Source organism: Sinocyclocheilus grahami, unplaced genomic scaffold, assembly GCF_001515645.1.
Source record: "Sinocyclocheilus grahami isolate Dianchi unplaced genomic scaffold, SAMN03320097.WGS_v1.1 scaffold233.1, whole genome shotgun sequence".
Taxonomy (NCBI): domain Eukaryota; kingdom Metazoa; phylum Chordata; class Actinopteri; order Cypriniformes; family Cyprinidae; genus Sinocyclocheilus; species Sinocyclocheilus grahami.
Genome location: NW_015505412.1, coordinates 507,302 through 528,116, shown reverse-complemented (window position 1 = coordinate 528,116; position 20,815 = coordinate 507,302). Strand labels below are relative to the sequence as shown.

General features: G+C 36.9%; 1 protein-coding gene across 1 annotated transcript in view; it reads left to right on the top strand.

The window, feature by feature from the left end:
* The window catches only part of lrp1bb (low density lipoprotein receptor-related protein 1Bb), a 373,072-nt gene that overhangs the window by 292,728 nt on the left and 59,529 nt on the right, over positions 1 to 20,815 (top strand). Inside the window, exons 45-57 of the mRNA XM_016288691.1 lie at positions 2,287 to 2,412; positions 3,478 to 3,606; positions 3,875 to 3,994; positions 4,348 to 4,461; positions 5,800 to 5,949; positions 6,536 to 6,658; positions 8,412 to 8,531; positions 9,168 to 9,296; positions 9,627 to 9,749; positions 14,727 to 14,867; positions 15,292 to 15,479; positions 17,614 to 17,797; positions 17,920 to 18,005. Coding sequence (XP_016144177.1) covers positions 2,287 to 2,412; positions 3,478 to 3,606; positions 3,875 to 3,994; positions 4,348 to 4,461; positions 5,800 to 5,949; positions 6,536 to 6,658; positions 8,412 to 8,531; positions 9,168 to 9,296; positions 9,627 to 9,749; positions 14,727 to 14,867; positions 15,292 to 15,479; positions 17,614 to 17,797; positions 17,920 to 18,005 — 1,733 coding nt within the window. The remainder of the gene's footprint in view (positions 1 to 2,286; positions 2,413 to 3,477; positions 3,607 to 3,874; positions 3,995 to 4,347; positions 4,462 to 5,799; positions 5,950 to 6,535; positions 6,659 to 8,411; positions 8,532 to 9,167; positions 9,297 to 9,626; positions 9,750 to 14,726; positions 14,868 to 15,291; positions 15,480 to 17,613; positions 17,798 to 17,919; positions 18,006 to 20,815) is intronic.

Here is a 20,815-nt window from a genome sequence, read left to right as displayed (position 1 = left end):
CGGGGACGAAGCGGAGTCCAGCCCGGGGTCGTCACATGTGGTTGCCGCAAGCCCGCCGGACGCTCCTTCGTCGAATCCGCCAGCCGCGCCGTTCGCAAGCCTGCCCGCCTCTGCTCACTCTAGCCCGCCGCTCACTCTAGGCCTCCGGCCTCTGCTCACTCTAGCCCGCCATGTGTTTCATTGTGAAAGCGAAACTACTTTGTTTGGCCTTCCAAAAGAGGACACGACTAGAAATCAGTGGTTAAGTTGTATTTACAACACTGTTCCGGAACAGCTCAATCCAAATATTCAGATGTGTCCAGCGCATTTTATGGAGGACTGTTTCCTGATCCTGGTAGAGTAGAGTACAATGCCGGCTGTTCTGACTCACGGACTGCAAGTACGTTTTTTATATTTAAAGAATTTGCCACTGACGATTCAAACGCGAGTTTTGAGCAGTGTAGAGTAGCGCTTGTTGTTTGTCATTTCTCCGATCACAAATGCAGACATAGTTTTATGTTCACGCGGCGCGATGCAACGCAACGCGTAAAAACGCAGTATAAGTCATTATAATCAGTAATTATGTCCCCACTGGATGCAACAAATGCCTCGTTTATAATGGGTTTTAATGTTTTTGTTTCATTGCTCTGGCCGGACAGGGCATCACAATATGGTAAGAGAGTAACATTTCCATCACACGCTTGAGGTATTTATACTTAAATAGCACAACACACTGGATAGCTGGCCAATCAGCGTACACCTCGCTTTTCAGACCGATGAGCTTTGTAAAAATCAACGCTTTTCAGAAAGGCGGGGCATAGAGGAGAAACAATAATGTACAGTATGTGGAAAATAATGTTTTTTTACCTTAAACCGCATAAACACATTTCATTACACCAAATACACAAAATAATGTTCTTTTTAGCAACATCATATGATGCCTTTAACACACCACCTTTGATTTTTGAGACTTGTTTCCATATTCATGTTGAGACACAGTACAATGAATTAGAGATGCTGGAGGCTCTTCATAGGTATGGGTGCTTCATACAGCTCCCAGAGGCACAATGTTCTGGATTCATAACGTTTCCTGATAGTCTGGATGTTCATTTAAAAGTTATTTGACCAGTCTGATTAAATGGACAATTCTTTCTATTTCTATTTTGTTTTTAATTATAAATATACATTACCTGCATAATAATTAGAGTAAAACTTGCAGAATGTCTTGGTATCTTTAATGACAGCAGTTAGGCAGCATAAACCAAAAACCTGTTCTCCAGCATGATTTGAGATCTGTCCTAAGAACATCTTGTGCTTTAATGGATGTGAGAACATCTGACGTCTGTATAAAGCAAGGTTATTATAGTTAACTAAAACTGAAACTAAAATGTACACCATAAAAATGTTTTATTTGAAATAAAAATAATAGCTTTAACTGATATTAAATAAAGTATAAAATCATGTATAAAAAATGTTGTACTAAAATAACAAAAACTATAACTGAAATAAAAATTAATAAAAACTATATACACTCTAAAATAAATAGCACACAATATACTGTATCTATCTATCTATCTGTCTGTCTGTCTGTATCATCTATCTGTCTGTCTGTCTGTCTATCTCTCTGTCTGTCTGTCTGTCTGTCTCTCTGTCTGTCTGTCTGTCTATCTATCTATCATTCTATCTATCGTTCTATCTGTCTGTCTGTCTGTCTGTCTGTCTATCTATCGTTCTATCTTAAACTATCTACATCTATCAACAGTATACAACACAAAATTACTAAAATTACAATTAAAAATTTAAATGAAGAAAGCTGAAAATATAAAAATTAAAACTGATTCAAAAATTGAATAAAAAACTATAATAGTATCTCAATAAGACTAAACTAACATTGGTACTAAAGAGTCGCATGTTTAATATCACAAATTTGCATATTTGATTAGTGACCTAGAAATACGTGGAGCAGAACAGTATAGTTCTATTCTTCCATTTAAATGAGATTACACTTACGTTTTACATTTTTAACAACTTTTTTTTGTTTTGCTTAGGAATTGCACTTTGTAGGAACTCCAGGGTATTCAGTGAATGTCCCTGATGTACTGCTTTTGTCAGTGTAGTCAGCTCTTTTTAAGAAAGCAAACCTGTTTTAGCTCAAAGTTTTGTGGATTGCTCACTTCAAAGTCTTTGGAATGACTTTTCTCTGTGTTCATGTTTGTTTGTTGCTTAATATTGTTATTTAGGCTTTTTTATATATACTCAGAGCACTGTTGTGAAGGTACGTGATGTTCCCTTGTCCCTGTGTTTCAGGCGAGCTATCTCCATGCAGGGTTCTGAATGGTGGCTGTGGTGACCTGTGTCTCCTTACTCCAGATGGCACAGTCAACTGCAGCTGCCGAGGAGAGCGGATACTGCTTGATGACAACAGATGCGTGTGTAAGTTTCACCATGCTTCCCTCAGACTCTCAAGGAATATGAGTCCCTCCATCTCAGAAAGATGTGAAATTACTTTGCTTCATTTATTCCAGCATTTGTTTTGTATTTAACTAGTCATCGCTATGGCTGTTGCTCAGAAGTTTGGGATTTAAACTCTTTCTGGACATGGATGGTACTTCAAAAAGTGTAGCTTTTTGAGAAAAGGTGTGCTATTGGATCAAAGACATGATTCTAATTCTTATTAATTTTTTTTATTCAGAAGTTAATTCAAAATCAATTCAAAATGCAGTTGAATACATCTTTTCTATGATTAACATGTTGTAGCATCTGGACCAATCAAAAACACAATTTTTCATTAGATTAACAAATCGTCACAGTCCGCTCACCCAATAAACTGGGTGCCAGGATGTCTGTAATGACACCAGGCCCCCCTGGTCCCCATGGTCACACCATGTGACCCGCCCAGAGTCGGTGGTTCTGTTAGGTTTTGAGAAAATGTGAGCTACAACGCTCCAGGACATCCTAAGCTCGTGCCAGGCTTCGGCCTTGACTTTTCCATTCACCAAGATTCTCTGACTCAAAACTGGTTCTTTTTTCATCAACCAACTTCAGCAAAGACCAACTTGAACCTTTGAACTGCATAAAGCCTTTCTTTCAGACAGACGAGACGTGCAAGTATTCAAACTTAGTCTTATTAATTGATACATTAGGTATCATTTGCACCTTTTTACAAAGGTGTGTTTGAACTAAGAATCTGCTGTTTCCTTCAGGCTGTAGATCTGCTGAATAGCAAATGGTTCCATAACTTAATATTCTTATTTTCTCTTCTCTTTACTGCGTTAAGCTTTAACCCTTTCCTATACCAACCGTATGTGTGTGTGCGTATGTGTATGTTGGACCAGTTTAAGTGTTTATGTAGTATGTTAGACTAGTTTAAGTGTTTATGTAGTTAATAAAGTCTTATTTGTATCACACTTGATGTTGTTCATTGTTTGCTCATAACTGGAGTCACTTAATCTCTGTGTAGAGTTGTACAGTAAGAAAGTTTTTTGTGTTCTTTTATAGCAAAAACGTCCTCTTGCAACATCCACACTGAGTTTGAGTGTGGAAATGGGGAATGTATAGACTACCAGCTAACATGTGATGGAATTGCCCACTGCAAAGACAAGTCAGATGAGAAAATGCAATATTGTGGTAAGTAGCCGATCACAATGCTTCGCAGTATGTACTCCCTGCTCCTGCATCATGAAAGCAGTAAGCACGCAGAATTGGTTTAAGGTGGCAGTTCCATTCCCTGAGGCTTCAACCTAATAAAATGAGCCGCTTCTCCTTACTGCTTTCAACCAGAGGAGCAAATGGGAATAAGCCCAGAGCAACGGATAAAGTAAATAAGAGAGAGGATATGAAGCTTTTTTGCCCTGATGTGAAAGATTTGCTGTGCCGTTGCTTTCCGTATCGCTAGACAACAGGAGCTGCCGAAAGGGTTACCGTCCTTGCTACAACAGGCGTTGTGTGGCTAACAATCGCTTTTGTGATGGAATGGACGACTGTGGGGACAACTCAGATGAGGCATTTTGTAACAGTGGGTATCTTGTCTGCGAATATTATTATTTTTACATTTTGCATATAAATTTCACTTAAGGAAGTTATTTTTTTGCAGTCTATAAAAGAAAATAGGCCGCAAAAAATATATTGTGCTGCTAGTAGGTTTATTTCGGGCCATGTTAGACCTCAAAAATGACTGTCCAATTTTCAAGCTGTGAAAGCAATTTACAAGTCATTTTCTTTGGAGCTGTCCTGTCTGGAAGACCCTGTTATCATCAGTGAATTGCGGTGCATATCATACAAATATTGCAGCACAATATTTCATTCAAGCACACATCCAGGAGCTTTAGTCTCTCCGCTCTCAGTGTAAATGAAGTGTCTCTGTTCCAGATGTCACGTGTGCTGCATCTGAGTCATCCTGTCAAGATGGAACTTGCATACCAATATCCTCCTGGTGCAACCAGGTCATCGACTGCGCCGATGCCTCGGATGAAAAGAACTGCAGTAAGGCCATGTTGCAAAGCAGCACACGTTCTCTTTATCCTACTGTAATAATCACTGCCTTGATGTATCAGATTATTATAGACTACAAATGTAATGCATTCCTAGATAGAACTGAGGATAAATCAATAAACTATCATTAAAGGGACAGTTCACCCAGAGATGAAAAAAAAAAGTCCTTCCAAATCTTTATGACTGTCTTTCCTCAATGGAACAAAAAATGCAAATTTCTAAAGCATATCCTGTCCACTCTTTCCCATATAATGAAAGGGGGCAAAATGACAAAAAGCACCTTAAAAGTATTTTAAAAGCAATTCTGAGGGACAGAGGGACTATATTCCAAGTCTTTTGATGTCATATGATATTGTAGTCATTATTTTAGTCACGTGTAGTGAATTTTTAGTCTAAATTAATTAGTCAAAACTGCTGGAACTTTCTAATCAAATGGCAGCATTGACATCAATGACAGAGCCAATGGCATTTGGTATTGATGTTTTTGTAGCCTGCATGACTTCTGAAGTCCATTTTGGGGCTTTGGAGGAGAACAATATTTTCGACCAAACTAATTTCAGTCTGTTTTTCACAAAAAGTTATCATATGGCTTCAGCCGACTTATATATTGCCCTTCAAAAGTTTGGGATCAGTATGATTTTTTTTGAAAGAAACCTTTTATGTTTACTAAGTCTAAATTTATTTGGTCCAAAATTTTTTTTATAATATTATGAAGTGTCATTACAATTTATGCAAAGACAAATTTTCAGCAGCTATTACTACAGTCTTGTAGTATCACATGGTTCTTCAGAAATCATCCTTATATATTGATTTAGTGCTCAAGAAACACTTATTATTATTATTATTATTATTATTATTATTATCAATGTTGAAAACACGTGTGCTACCTAATATTGTTGTGGAAACTGTGATACTTCTTTTTCGGGATTCTTTGATGAATAAAAAAGTACATAATTTATTTGAAATAGAAATCATTTGTAACATTATAAATGTGTTTACTATTACTTTTGATCTATTTAATGTACCCTTTCTGAATAGTGTAGTTGTATGATACTTTATTACTGTAATGGTGCTTTTTTTGTAATTTTGGAGACCACCACTCTATTCACTTTCATTACATTGCAAAGAGTAGCTTGGATATTATTAAGAAAATCATCTTTTGAGAGTCGTATGGACAGAAGTCATATTTGGGTGAACTGTTGTTTTCATTTTGATTATGGAGTGTGTGTGTGTGTCTACATGAATGATCATACAGCTTGGAATCACTTGCGTCGTCTGTTTTGTCATCTCTTGTGACCTAGATCACAAAGTCTTCTCCCTTTTTTTCAGATCACACAGATTGTGCAGACTTTTACAGGATGGGAGTTGCAGAAAAGGTCTTTGTCAGTTGTAACAGCACCTCACTGTGCGTTCACCATTCGTGGCTGTGCGATGGAGCCAATGACTGCGGAGATTATGCAGACGAGAGGAACTGTCAGGGTAACGCTCACTATAACTCTCCGTTTGTTAGCTTTGCAGCTTGAGGAAGCCAGGTTCCATTAAAATCAAATTAATTTTGTCGAAACACTATTTATGAAAGAGGTAATGAAGCAGAGACAAGCCCCTGTATTTTTCTCCATGCTTGAAGAGCCTCAAAAGGTGCGGAAGGCTGATGAATAATTATTGGTGATTGTCAGACTTGCGAAGAGCAGACATTTAAACACTCCTGCAAACTGCAGTCCCTTCAAAACCACTGATGAAAAGGTGGCCTGAAAATTAGTCTTGGCAGGTTTCAGCTTATTACTCATTAGCGTGTCAGCGGTTTCAAATAGAAAGCAAATGTGGAATTTATCGGAGAAGACCTGTCTGAATGGAGATGTACTTTTAATGAGGCAAGTGCACTTTTACACCCTTATAGTCCCATAGAGAATTGCATCACATAAAGATTTCATCTGCCTGGGAGCGATTTTAGGGAGGGAATAATGACCCAAAACAACCGCCGGACCAAATTCTCACTACACTAAGCAAATCGTGGACTTATTTACGCTCTCCATAATCAAACACGTATTTTCTCTGACTGCCGCAGTCTCCCACGGGCAGAAATGTGCAGAAGGCCACTTCGCCTGCCCCAGCGGGAACTGCATCTCCAGCGTGTGGCTTTGTGATGGGCAGAAGGATTGTGAAGATGGTGCAGATGAGTTCCAGTGTGGTAAGCATGACTGGTATTAGCCTCCCATTGCTTTCATTCAGCTTGATTTCTCATGTGGAGCGAGAGATTACAGCCCACCTCTTGAGATGAGCTTTGAATGCAGAAACCAATTCAGCTGCTAATACTGAGGTCAAGAGAAGCATTTTCTGGTGATAAAAACCAATCCCCATGTGTACCTGTGCCCTTGGAGGCTTATGTGTATGTACAGTATATAACAGGATCCCTCAAAGCATTTTCAGTTCACCAAACGGTTGTATGAAATTCAGATAGATTATATATAATACATTTATAAATGAGTTTTAGTTATTTATTGATTATGTATGTATGCATTTATTTATTTATTTTTGAATAAATGCATGAATTAGTGAATTACTTTTTTTTTTAAACAACCTATGCTCCACATCTAATGCGGACATGCTCCTTTTTTAGAATTGAAAGGGTGTTTTTCTCCTTAAGATGACATGACGTCTTTGCTCACCGTCAGCACTGTGAATGGAGATAGGATATCTGCAGATATAGCAAGAGAGCATCAGACAGTCGAGGAGAATCATGGGAATTTGAGACCAATCTTTCCTGCTGCGACCCATAATTTCATTCTCCATGCTCTAACCCCAGGAGTGGACCACTCTAACTCTTCTGGCAGGCAGAGTCTGTCTAGAATAGAACTGAAAGGGAAAAAAACTTGGCTTAGATATGAACTGCCCTGCTATCGCAATTTGCACATGCATGGGCATGTTTTAGTGTATAATTATGTTGACGTATAATTATATTCCATCAGATCTGTGAGATTTCTTGATTATTTTAGGCATGTCTGTTGAGGTACAGTACTATTCAAAAGTTTAAGGTTGTTAAGTTTTTGTAAGTTGATGATTTTTTTGAAAATAGTCTATTATGCTCACCAAGGCTGCATTTATATGATCAAAAATACAGTGTAGGAAGTAATATTGTAAAATGTTATTACAATTTAAAGTGACTTAATTTTAAAATTAAGTTTTTTCCTGTGATGGCAAAGCTGAATTTTCAGCAGCTTTTACTCCAGTGTTCAGTGTCACATTATCCTTCAGAAATCATCCTAATGCTGATCTGGTTTTCAAGAAACATTTCTTTCCCAAAAGCAGGTGAAAATAGCTGTGCTTCTTCATATAATGTGGAAATGGTGATACAATTGACTTTTTTCAGAATTCTTTGATGAATGGAAAATTTCAAAGGCCAGTATTTATTTGAAATAGATTTTTAAAATAGATTACGCCAATTTATTTGTCCCTTTTGCCACAACATCAATTATGTACATTTTAAATCCATATATGAGCTGACATATTATTTTGTCAACTTTTAGGAGTGCACTAGCATGTAGACATATCAGAGCTGAATGAAAGCAATAAAAAAATCATTTTCATAGGGTAAAGCTGTTGCTCAACACAAAGAACAGAGATAGATGTGTCTGCTAGTTCTATATATTTGAGATGAATGACAGGATAAAAGTGTGATTACACAACAAAGATGCAGAAAACACAATTATTCTGCTTTATTGCATCTTTGTGTAAAAAAAACACTCTAACAAAGACTGACGTATTTATGGCGAGAGGTTTTTAGAGAGCACAAGTAATATAAGTGTAATCCAGAGGTCTACAGCCAAGTCTGCTGAATTTAGAAATAAATCTCTAAAAGAATTCGGCTAGAGATAAGTTCTAAATTGTGGATGTAATTTTTCTAAGCACTGTTATTTGTGGCTCTCAAACTCCTTTGTTGATAGACTCCTCCTGTCTATGGAACCAGTTTGCTTGTTCGAAAAACAAGTGCATAGCGAAGCAGTGGCTCTGTGATGGTGAAGACGACTGTGGCGACGGGGTGGACGAGAGCGTGGATCTCTGCGGTACACATATGACCTCTTCTTCCATTATTTGCGACTGTAACTATTGTTTTTTTGTGCCTCAAAGGCAGCGTTTTGAATGAGTTGAGTTTATACATGGGCTAAATACAATGCAACTATTATAAATTGGGCAATTATGAAAATGCAATCATGGTTTATTATATTAGTAAGTATTTGTAGTAAACAACGTTTAATTTGGATTGTAATGAAATGTCAGTAAGATATAAATAATATTGCTGTGTTCCTAATAACGCAATTAAACACAATAAACGCTTTTTAGAACTTGATAAGCAACACAGAACATCCAAATATATGCTGTGCATTTGTTAAAAAGCTTTCACAATTGACTGTGTGATTCCTCTAGATCAGGGGTAGGCAAGTTCAGTCCTAGAGAGCCGCAGTCCTGCAGAGTTCAGCTCCATCCCTGAAAAAAAACCTCACCTGCCTATAGCCTTAGTAATCCTAAAGACATTGATTAGCTTGTTCAGGTGTGTTTGATTAGGGTTGGAGCTGAACTCTGCAGGACTCTCTAGGACCGAACTTGCCTACCCCTGCTCTAGATATTCAAGTAGGCTGTGATTTATAATCAATAGACCTGAGCAACATTTAATGGTGCATTACTAACAAAATATTCTCCAGGCTCGGTGACCTGCGCCCCAGGGTTATTCAGTTGTCCAGGCTCGTACGCATGCGTCCCCAAGCGCTGGTTGTGTGACGGGGAGAGAGACTGTCCCGATGGCAGCGATGAGCTCGCAGCGGCCGGCTGTGGTAAATATTCCCATTGATCTGTTTAAAATGTCTTCTGCATGTCGATGTGTTATCGATGAAAGCTCCCTTTAGGTGTTGTTCTAGCAGCGATATCGGCCATTCATTATAATTGCCTATTTGATACGTGCTCAGGTCAGGCTTTAAAAACTCAATGACATCCAAAGAATAAGATATTCTTAACCACAGGCACTTCATTAGTGATGCGTTTTGTAACATGTTAGACTGCAGGCTATGGTAGAGATGGATTTGGCAGATATGACTAGTACCCCAAGGTGAAATAAGTCTTAGTGAGAATTAATTAAGCTCAAGGTCCTGATGTTTACCCTGCAGCTCCAAATAACACATGTGATGAGAATTCCTTCAGATGCTTTAACAAAGGCTGCATTCCAAAACGCTTTGTTTGTGACCATGATGACGACTGCAGAGATGGCTCGGATGAATCGGTTGAATGTGGTAAGCAACTTTTCTTGAAATCTGTCTGAATGAGTAATATTCATTTGCTTTTTCTATATTCCAAACGTGTATTTTCAGACTTACCCATAGGAAAAATTTACTGCTCAGTGGTTGCTATTCCTAAGCTCAGGAGACTTAGATGAGATTCTCATAAATCTCTCATTTTAGTATCAACAGCATTTCAGATGTTGCTCCTAAAATTCCTTAGGGGAAATGGAAGTAGACACAAATGAGACATGAGAAATATTTGAGAAAAAAGATTCAAGCCAGAGAATGTGGTGGAAGAAACATAGAATATCTCTTTATTGTCTTGCTGCAATCTATATAAAGACTCCATTATAGGAATATTTTATTGCTCAGTGGTTGCTCTTTCTAACCTCGGGAGACTTAGTTGTGATTATCATGTATTTCTCATTTTAGTCTCAACAGTGTCTCAGAACCCTTAGAATATCAGAATATCAAGCGTTACTAGTTTAATGTTTAAATGCATCTTCAATGTCCAGCATTGTATACACCACATTTTCCAAACACACTAGAAAGGACTTACAAGTGCAAGATGTTTAGTATAAGAGCAATACCTTTTTTTAACAAATGTAACACTAGTGTACCAGTTTTTTTGCTTTTAGTATTAAAATTTTGTCTTGTACAGCCCATTTCTGCATGTATGTAATATCACTGTGCAATAAACCACAGTGTACATAAAACAACTTTAAATATGTAACGTTTATTATTATTTATTAGCTCTAAAAAGGGGAATATTTATGACGAATTATAACTGGTTATGATTCATAATAAATATTTAGATTATATCTTTGAATTAACTGTAGCAGAATCAATATTACAATTATTTGATCTGTCCGTCCACCGAGCAGACAATATAATCATTTATCAATTCAAGGAATATTTATTTTCTGGCCACGGAACAATAAACTGTCCTTCTTTGTACAGTGCTAGCAGTAATTCTTAGCCAAATGTAGCAAGGGTTCAAACATTCATTGACTTGGAACTGTGAACAGTAAACAGAGACAATGCGTTGTGAATATAAGGGATTTAATAAAATGAAACTATATCTAACATATAACTAACTAAAACATATATACACAGAATGAAACAAAGTAAGGAAAAGATAGAGAATAGAAAAGAATGGCAGTATTTCACATCACTTAACCACAACCTCTGAAAAATCATCAAAGAATCCAATAATCACCTTAAAAGGGACTGAGATTTAAACACGCATCTGAATAATTTTAAGCGGTTACTTGCATTGGTTTTCGATTGCTGAAAAAGAGTCCTGATGCGGTAGATAACGGAGGTCTTTTGATGAGTTCGTGAGGAGTCAGCTGGAAGTTTTTACTTCTGGTTCTTCTGAAGAAGAAGTCTACAGGGACTAACGTTACTTGAAAGTAAAAACTGCCGGAAAATAAAACTCAAGAGGAAGGTCTTGAGAGTCCTGAAAGGTGTTGTCTCAAACGAAGAAGAAGTTTTCTGAGCAAAGTTATTTTGGGCTGATCGCTTTTGAGAATTTCTATTCTGTGTGTGCTGGCCAATGAGAGACATGGATTTTGAGCGGGAGAATCTTTCTTTGTCTCTTGTTTTATGGCTCATTTGCATGCTTTATGGCCGGTCTGGAATATCCGTAGTTTTAACCCAAAATATCGTACCAGTCATATGATGCGTTTCACAATCACATACTGTACGTCATTGTCCGAGGAATGAAAAACAGGTAACATTGATACCAAGAAGCAACCATTTGGAATAGATTAAACGAAAGATACATACATACACCTGAATATAAGTGTTTTATGGCTTTAACTAATACAAATAACGAGTGGTAACTCATCTAATCTAACAAGGGAATGTACACACCACATGCATATACCAGATACAATTATAACTGATTAATTATAGTCTAAAATAAAGAAATGTCTTTATGTGTGTGTGTGTGTTAGTTTGGGTGTGTGTGTGTGTGTGTTCGTTTGGCCATCTACAGCTTTTTGTGGAATGTGTTTGAAATCAGATTGCAGGATGCTCGTGGGGCTGGTTCTAATCTTACTTGACGGCGAAGAACCATTTGGCAATTTACACCCCTTATACGAACGTAAAGTTCCTGACCAGAACTGTAATTTATATGCAAATGTCAAAAGGCTAAAAGGGGTCTTTTAAGCCATAAACAGTCCAACTATCATGCATGATCCTACGCAGACGCTACAAATATGACAATGCATGTATTGTCTTTGATTGAAATGGTGTAGATAAATGACACTGACGCTAACCAGAGGGAAGAAAAATAAAATAATATAAAAAAGAGATCTCTTTACCATTTCAAATATTTATCCTAGACAGAAATGAGGTGTTAATAAATAACAATTTGGTCCCTCGATATCTCTTTTTGCCACCGTGAAATCTTCTCAGTCTCATTAAAGTGTAAATACGGCCGGGAAGTAAGAAAACACACATTCATATGTATTCTCAAATACTTCAATTTATTCATAGAAATACAGATCTTATATAGGCATGTCGAGGGGAGTTTCACCCTCTTAACCAATGAGGATAGGGTGACATACCCATACAGGATGTTTTGTCCAAGAACATGTGTTTTGTATAAAATCGCCACATATACAGAAAAACATGTCCATATTAGGAATAGACTTCCTGGCCAAGAATACTGAGAGGAGGGAGAGTGAGAGGGAGAAAAAGGAAAGGAGGGGTGATAAGAGAGAGGGGAGAAAAAGGAGGGGTGAGGCATTCTCAAGACAGAGAGTGTTTTCTAACATGAGGTTACCTTAAGATTGAATGGAAACTTTTGCTTGAGTCTCCTGCTTCTCAAAAGTGTCTCCTGAGACAAAAACTCTCACAATGGTCTCTTTTAAAGCTTTAGAAGAGATCTCAATAACTTTACACATTGTGCTCAAATATTTCTCCTTAGAGACTCTGGATCTCTCATATTTGTCTCCTCAAAAGTTTAGAAGAGGTCTCAACAACATCACACACTGTGCTCAGATATTTCTCCTTAGCTAGAGACTCTGGATCTCTCAAATTTATCTCAAAAGTTTAGAAGAGATCTCAACAACATTACACAATGTGTTCAGATTTTTCTCCTACACTAAAGACTCGGGAGCTCTCGCATTTGTCTCCTCTAAATTTCAGAAGTGATCTCAATAACTTTACAAAGTGTGCACCAAGTCAAATGCCTCAATATGACCTCAAACATTTCCTCCATATAATATAATTAATAATCAAATTAATCAATTAATAATCAAGACTGAGTCATAAGCCATTTATGTGCCTTTAAGCAAAGAAAGCTCCAGGGTAGCATTTTCTGTAAATCAGTTTTGATTAAGGCATCCACTACATTACTATTTCCAACAACAAATTATGAGCCTAAGTACATAAACATTGACCTATAAAAAGTAACATTATCCTTATTTCTGCATAATTTCTCTCTCAATATAGCTTTTAACTCTGAATTTAGGATCCCCCCCTTTATTTAGTGCCTTTCAAGTACTTGATGCACACTTTGTAAAGTTGTTGAGATCTCTTCTAAAGCATTACAGGAGACAAATATGAGAACCCCAGATTATTTAGCTAAAGAGAAAAATCTAAGCACAGTTTGTGATGTTGTTGAGATCTCTAATCTAAACTTTTGAGGAGACAAATGAAATGTGAGAGATCCAGAGTCTCTAGCTAAGGAGAAAAATCTGAGCACAGTGTGTGATGCTGTTGAGATGTCTTCTAAAGCTTTAAAGGAGACCATTGTGAGATTGTTAGAGTTTTTGTCTCAGGAGACAAGTTTGAGAAGCAGGAGACTCAAGCAAAAATCTCCATTCGATCTTAAAGTAACCTCATTTCTGTCTAGGAGAAATATTTGAGATGTTAAAGAGATCTCACTCTTGAATTTTCTTTCCTATGGGTAGGCTTTGAATAAGCAACAGACCGAGAAGCAGAGCTGTTGAGAAATGCATTTTTTCTACCTTTGGTCACTATAGATACCTGCTTTTCCCTTAAGGAATTTGCTAAAGCTAATTTTATTTATAAAGTAAACTGAATACCACAAAAATCAACATTGAAATAGTAAAAATGTGCAGTATTTTAATGGAAAAAGTGAGGCATTTCTCAGTTAATTAAAGCTCTACTGTGAGCCCTAGGCTTCTCTGTGGTCGTATTATTTGTACTATACATTCTTAATTAAGAAGTACTTCAATTATTGGGGTTTTCTAAAAAATGTTTTAGAACTATGTTTTACTTAAAGCTGAAACATCTATGGGCTTTTTGATGGAGAACTTGGGCCCTGGACTTCTCAACATGAAAGGACAGCCTCTCCACAGGACATCACCCCTGTTCATACAGCAGACTAGAACTGCACTAGAACTTATTGAACAGAAGTTAAAATATGAAATAAAAAGCCTAGGAAATGATTCATAGCAAAAAGAAGATTCAAAGAGAGTTCTCATTAGTTCTTAGAAAGTCTAACCCAAGAAATCTGCACATAATTTTATTGAAAAGTAACATCACATACCTTTGTTGTTTCATATTCATCTTCAAGGTTCACATAGTTCATCCAAAAAAAACATTCTGTCATAATTTACTAACACCTTATGTCATTTAATATTATTTTGGATATTACATGTGTCTTCTTTCTTTCTTTCTTTCATTTCATAAATTGAAATGTATTTTTTCCGAATGTCTGGATTTCTCAAGTCAAGTGGACAACATTTTATAGTAGTTTTGTGGTGATTTTTTGTCCTTTTTGGGGCCTGACAGTATAAATCGCTGAACACTTTAATTGTAACAAGAGCAGCTTGGACATTCCACTAAAAATCTGCTTTTGTGTCCCACAGACGAAAAAGTAATCAAACTCGTTTTAAAATGAATACTGACAGAAATTTAGTTGAGTATTTTTGTGTGAGCTATCCCTTTAAGATCTCTGCTTGGTAGTGAAGTGTGTCACTATGTTGATAGTCTTCACTCTTTACGCAGTGTACCACTCATGTGGGCCAGATGAGTTCCGCTGTGCTGATGGCCGATGCCTTCTCAGTGCCCAGTGGGAGTGTGATGGTTACCCAGACTGCCCTGACCACTCTGATGAGCTGCCCCTCAACCTCAAATGCCTGGCTGCGGGTAATGGCCCAACAGAGCTGTGCCTGAAATATGTTTGACTGATGAATGTGGGGCTTACTGAACATCTGAGGGAATACAAGTGGCCAAGGGACATCATGGATAAAAGCAGGAGGCTGAAGTGGATAACTTTGAGCTGCGGGGATGGCATGTTTTCAGCTTAGCGTACCAAGCATTTATTTTAAAAAAGCCTTGCACTTACTGGCAGTTGCAGGAAGCTTGAAATAACATTTGGCTTTTGTTGGATTGCAACTTTTATGCCCTCTAGCTTTGCAGAGTTAAAGCCATCCAACCATTCATGCTTTATCCAAAAGCATTTTTGCATTCTCAGTTTGGTTTTCAACATTATTAGTCTGTATTTATTGTAATGCTTTGTACTTTTCCTTAATTTGTTTCCTTTATTTGCACTTTCCTCATTTATTTCTAGAGAGCTTATGCAACAGTTCCTTTTTCATGTGCTCAAATGGCCGCTGTATATCTGAGAAGAGTTTATGTGACCTGAAAGATGACTGTGGAGATCGCTCAGATGAGAAAAACTGCAATGTCAATGAATGTCTCAACCGTCGTGTCAGCGGCTGTACACAGGATTGCCAGGACTTACCAGTGGGATACAAGGTTTGTGAGGTTTATGAATTAGATTGTAATGCATTTTATTATAAATTTATGTAAGATTGGGTATTGTATTAAATCTTGTCCTAAATCGGCACTTCATATATACAGTATGTATTTATGTGTGTGTGTGTTATCCTCCTTTGTTAAAGGTCATATGCTTGACATATGCAACAAGTTGCTGTGCTTAGTGTTGTTACATATTTAAGTGTATTGTGTCCCTCAAGGCCAATTCTTTTTTTACCGGAAGTGACAAAAAATTGTTATCCAGCCAAAGCTTGCGTCTCATAACACTTACACGACATTCATAAGTTGATTTGTCTTTCAGAATATAATCATGTTTTATAAACTGCAAGATTTGTTTAGCTTGAACATTTACAGAATAACTTAACTTTTGATGCAGAGAATGTAATTTCATTAGCCATTCCATATCACAAATTAATTAATGCATTTCCTCACAAGGCATTTGTACAGCATCAATTATCGCAGTTAACTGCAGTTTGGTATTTATTTATTTTGGCATTTGATTATATTAATTATATTAAAAGTATGTTTATAAGACGATTACAAATTTTTATTTTAAATTTAAATTAAAATTTTTATTTTTATTTGATTTACAGTATTATTAAGTCTTCTGCAGAAATACACTTGTATTTCTTGTGCACAGATATGTTATATGGAAAGGGCAAGAAAGATTTTTAAGTCTTTGACCATTTTTATTTGTGAGGTAGTTTCCATATTGCAAATGATAGCAAGTTGTTATATTTTTTTCAATTTTGTTCTGTTTTAAAACAGAAAATCTTCCTTGGGGAAAAAAGATATAAATATACAAATATATATTATTATATTGTATTATATTATATTATATTAATTATATAATACAATATATATAGATATAGATATAGATATAGATATAGATATACACACACAAATACACACACACAAACATACATGTCTTTTTTCATGTGACTGAAGATTTGTACAAATGTTACTGATGAATTTCTTTGCAGAAACTACTGTGTTTTTGTTGCTGCAACAACTTTTCACTGAATTAGTTTGGCAAACATACAGTGGGTACGGAAAGTATTACTTAGGACCATGTGATATTTCAGTTTTTGTTTTTTAATAAATCTGCAAAAATGTCAACAATTCTGTGTTTTTCTGTCAATATGGGGTGCTGTGTGTACATTAATGAGGAAAAAAAATTCACTTAAATGATTTTAGCAAATGGCTGCAATATAACAAAGAGTGAAAAATTTAAGGGGGTCTGAATACTTTCCGTACCCACTGTATAAAGAATAAAGTAAAAGGCTATAGGAATGATTTGTCCCAGTTTTGCTTCATTGGTACTTAATTGGCATGCTCAGATCAAGTTTAAACAAAGGTTTGTGCCTTCGGGAGCTGTCTAGAGGTGTGCCTTAAGGAGGGAGATTTTTTAGCTAATTCTCTCGAGTTACAGACACTTCTGTATTACTGATTGGCAAACTAGGTGTCATGAGTGCCATGTTCACTTGACCTGTGATCATCAGAGGTGCTTGGAGGTAGTGTTTTTCCTCTGCAGATTTCTAACCAGTCACCCTAAAAATCGATAAAGGCATTACCAATACTGTAGGTACTGTTGAGTTCGATCCTGTAGGTCATCATTCACTGTGGTATAAATGAAGGAATGTTAAGAAAAGCCCTTCAGGTTACAACTGAGCAAAGAACATATCACGAGTAATTCAATGAGCTACAGATTTGGAAATTTAAAAAGTTTATAATTCATTGTTATCAGTAAAATGTCAGCACTTTTGTTCTGGTGCAACTTTTAAACCAAATTATTATTATTATTTTTTTCAAAGGAGCAGATGACTCAGAAATACGTGAACCCCATTCACTTTGATTTGTGTGGAAAGAGCACTGTGAATGTTTTTGCCGAACATCTCTTTGTGTGTTTTAAGTGATACAGATTTGGAATGACCTCAAATGATGGCACCATTTTCATTTTTTTGAGTATTATCACTATAAGTTTGTAAAATGGCACTGAAATGAAGTGGAATTTTGCAGAGTGGTGTCAGCAGAGAGGTTTATTTTTTTATTATTAGCAATTTCCTGGTTTCAAATCAAAACATCTCCATCATTTTTTCACCAATGTGTCTAGTGTAAGTGCTGGCCGGGATTTCACCTGAAGAATGATGGGAGAACATGTGTTGACATTGACGAATGCTCCACCACGCTACCCTGCAGCCAGAACTGCACCAACACTTACGGTTCCTTTAAGTGTTTTTGTGTAGATGGCTATGAAGCTTCTAGAAAAGACCCCAACAGCTGCAAGTCTCTTTCAGGTAAATATAATTTAGTGAATTCCCCCCAGAATGTGTTTCAACTAAACCTGATGGTTTCAGGCTTTGTTAACTTGACAACTGTCCGTCTTCATCACATCAAGTCACCTTTATATTTCTCACAGCTGAAGAGCCCTTTCTTATACTTGCTGATCTTCATGAAATCAGAAAATTAAGTGTTGATGGGTCCAATTACACTCTTCTGAAACAGGTAAAGCTCAACTGTTTTCTAATTATGTTCTCTCATTTATTGTTTCAAACCACACTTTATTGAAAGGCTGCCCATGTAATCTGCCCAGGTGAGACTGTTATACTGCTTCATGAAATTGTTACTGGACTTCAGAGACCAGATCATAAGATAGAACTGCTGTGTTTGTAAAAGCCTAATAGATGACCAATTAAGCTGTGGTGACATGACTGCGATAACAACACTGTGTCTATTGTCTCCTGTGCCCTTTGAAAACACTAATTGAAGTCATTAACTAGTGTCCCGGCTTGGTGGAGCTTCACATGAAAGAATTAAAAACACTCCTTATGTTGCTGGTCTTGAAAGTGAGGAGTACTGTATACATTTTGCATTTAATGTCAGTTAAATCAATTAATGTCAGCAAAGCCAATTCATTTTGAGGTTATAACAATTGATATGAATAAATTAACATTTTAATGTTAAATATTATACATATTCTTACAGACTTATCAATGGGTTATAAACGTTCAAACATGTAGTGTTATGTGTATGTTATGGTATGTGTTTAAATGTAAACTTGACCACATGATCAGTCCATCAATGAATGTTTTGTGAATCAAAAGCTGTGTGTTTGTAAGAAACAAATTCAATATTAAAGGGGTCATATGATGCTTTTTTAAAGATCATTATTTTGTGTATTTGGTGTAACAGAATATGTTGACATGCTTTAATGTTCAAAAAACACATTATTTTTCAAATACTGTACATTATTGTAGGTCCGCTAGGCCCCGCCTCTCTCAAACGCTTCATTTTCTACAAAGTCCCTCCTTCTGACAAGCGCAGTCTGCTCTGATTGGCCAGCTGCCCCAGTGCATTGTGATTGGCCGAACCCCGCAAGCACTCGTTGGAAATGTAACACCCCTTAACAAAATCACAAGCTTCATCTTTCAAAATAAATGTAAAGACAGAGCCTGAAAGGGGAACAGAGTCGCGTGACAGACACAGTGATGAAGCTGGTATGTGTTTGCAGTACACAAGCCATGGTTAAGACAGCTGACTCCACTGTGATAATGTGACCCCCCACCCCCTCTCTCTCTCTCACACACACACACACACGCGCGCACACACACACACACACACACACACACACACACACGATGCGCAAAACTCCGCATTTGAACAGTCAATAGCAAATACTTAAACTAATAACGAAACAGTAGCTGATTCAGAAGCGCCGGATTGTCATAGCAAAGTCAGAATTACCTCCTCTCCTAGGTTCACGAAACGGTCGTCCATAAAATGCATTGCTGTTCTGTTAAGAAAGCAAACTTTATTAGGCCAAATAAAGTGCTTTTGCTTTCGCCTAGAAACACACAGCGTCTCCCTGACATGGCTGCTTCAACACTAACTGAGGTTACTGAAACCACGCCTTCTTTCTTTGCGTGCACATTTGGGCGGCATTATGCTAATATTTCCACATAGTGAGGTAGATATGTGGGGGCATGTTAGAACGAGCCATTTTAGGGGGGCGGAGCAGAGGCTTAACTTTGATAAAGAATATCTCTTTGGTTTTGAGACTTTAGTCTTTGCAACTTCAGGGATCTTATCTATGCACAATCAGCTTGTAACACTCCAAAGAGAAAGGAAAACTTGAAATCACATCATATGACCCCTTTAAGACGTTTTTTGTGAAAACATCATCTTGTCTGAATCAGGAGAAAAATACACGCTGATCAACCACCGTTTACAAACGAAAACAGTCCAAAATAGTTCTAAATAACAAAAAAAAGTGTTCAAATACCAGCTATAAATATAAAATGAACAATAATGCAAATTCTGCAGGATAAGATAAGATTAAATATTGTGTAAAATAAGTTCATTTTATTTCAGCAGTTGTTTCAATCTATTTAGCTATCACAAAATAGTATTTCCTATATAGTATGTCAGCATTACATTGATCATCAGCCTGGTCTTTGGCTATTAAAATATCCGTTTCAGTTGACCAAAGTCCATTACAAATTTTAGCCTTTTATTTTAAGGTTCTACACCACAGGCAGAATTTGCTTACAGAGATGAAAAGTTTTGTTTGTTTGTTTGTTTTTCTTTTGCATATTCAAGAGTTTGTCTGACACAACAAGTCTGGCGCACATTATGAATGGCTCTATGAAATGTAATTTTGACTTTATATGTGACTGCCATTTCTGATTGGCCTAGTGTAACAAGCTGAGTTTCCCTGTGCCATTATCTACAGCTGGTGTCATTAGAGGCCTATAGTCATTACCATCGAAATGATGATTCTTAGTGAAATGTGAGTTTCCTCAATTCGGCGCTCATTACATTATTCATACCAATTGAGGCTGTCATCCAGGGGAATGTCTATAGGGCTCTCAGGAAACTCTCCCCTTTATGAAGTAGTCTCATCAGCAATCATTCAATATCATTTATTCCATTTTGTTTAATATGAGTGAAGGAAGGCTTTTGTACTTTAAATATGAGTGGCCCCTGTGGCCTTTTCTCGACAATGGAGGTCTTTGTTGACCTCACCATAGCATAGTGCATGATCTCGTTTGCTCTGTGGAATGCTAGTTAGCTATTTATCGAGCTGCCATACAGTATCCATAATTAAAGCATTGCCTTTCCCTTCAGTTTTGAAGCATAGCCAGTGCAATAAGTAAGAGAAAATGTGCAGTCACCTGGTTATTAGAAGCCCACTTTTATCACCCTGAATGGGTTTATTTTGCTGTAATGACTGGCTGACTGTACATTATCCTGCTCATTATTTATCATCTAACACTTAGGGAAAAATAGTGCATTACATCATAGACAGCATCCTG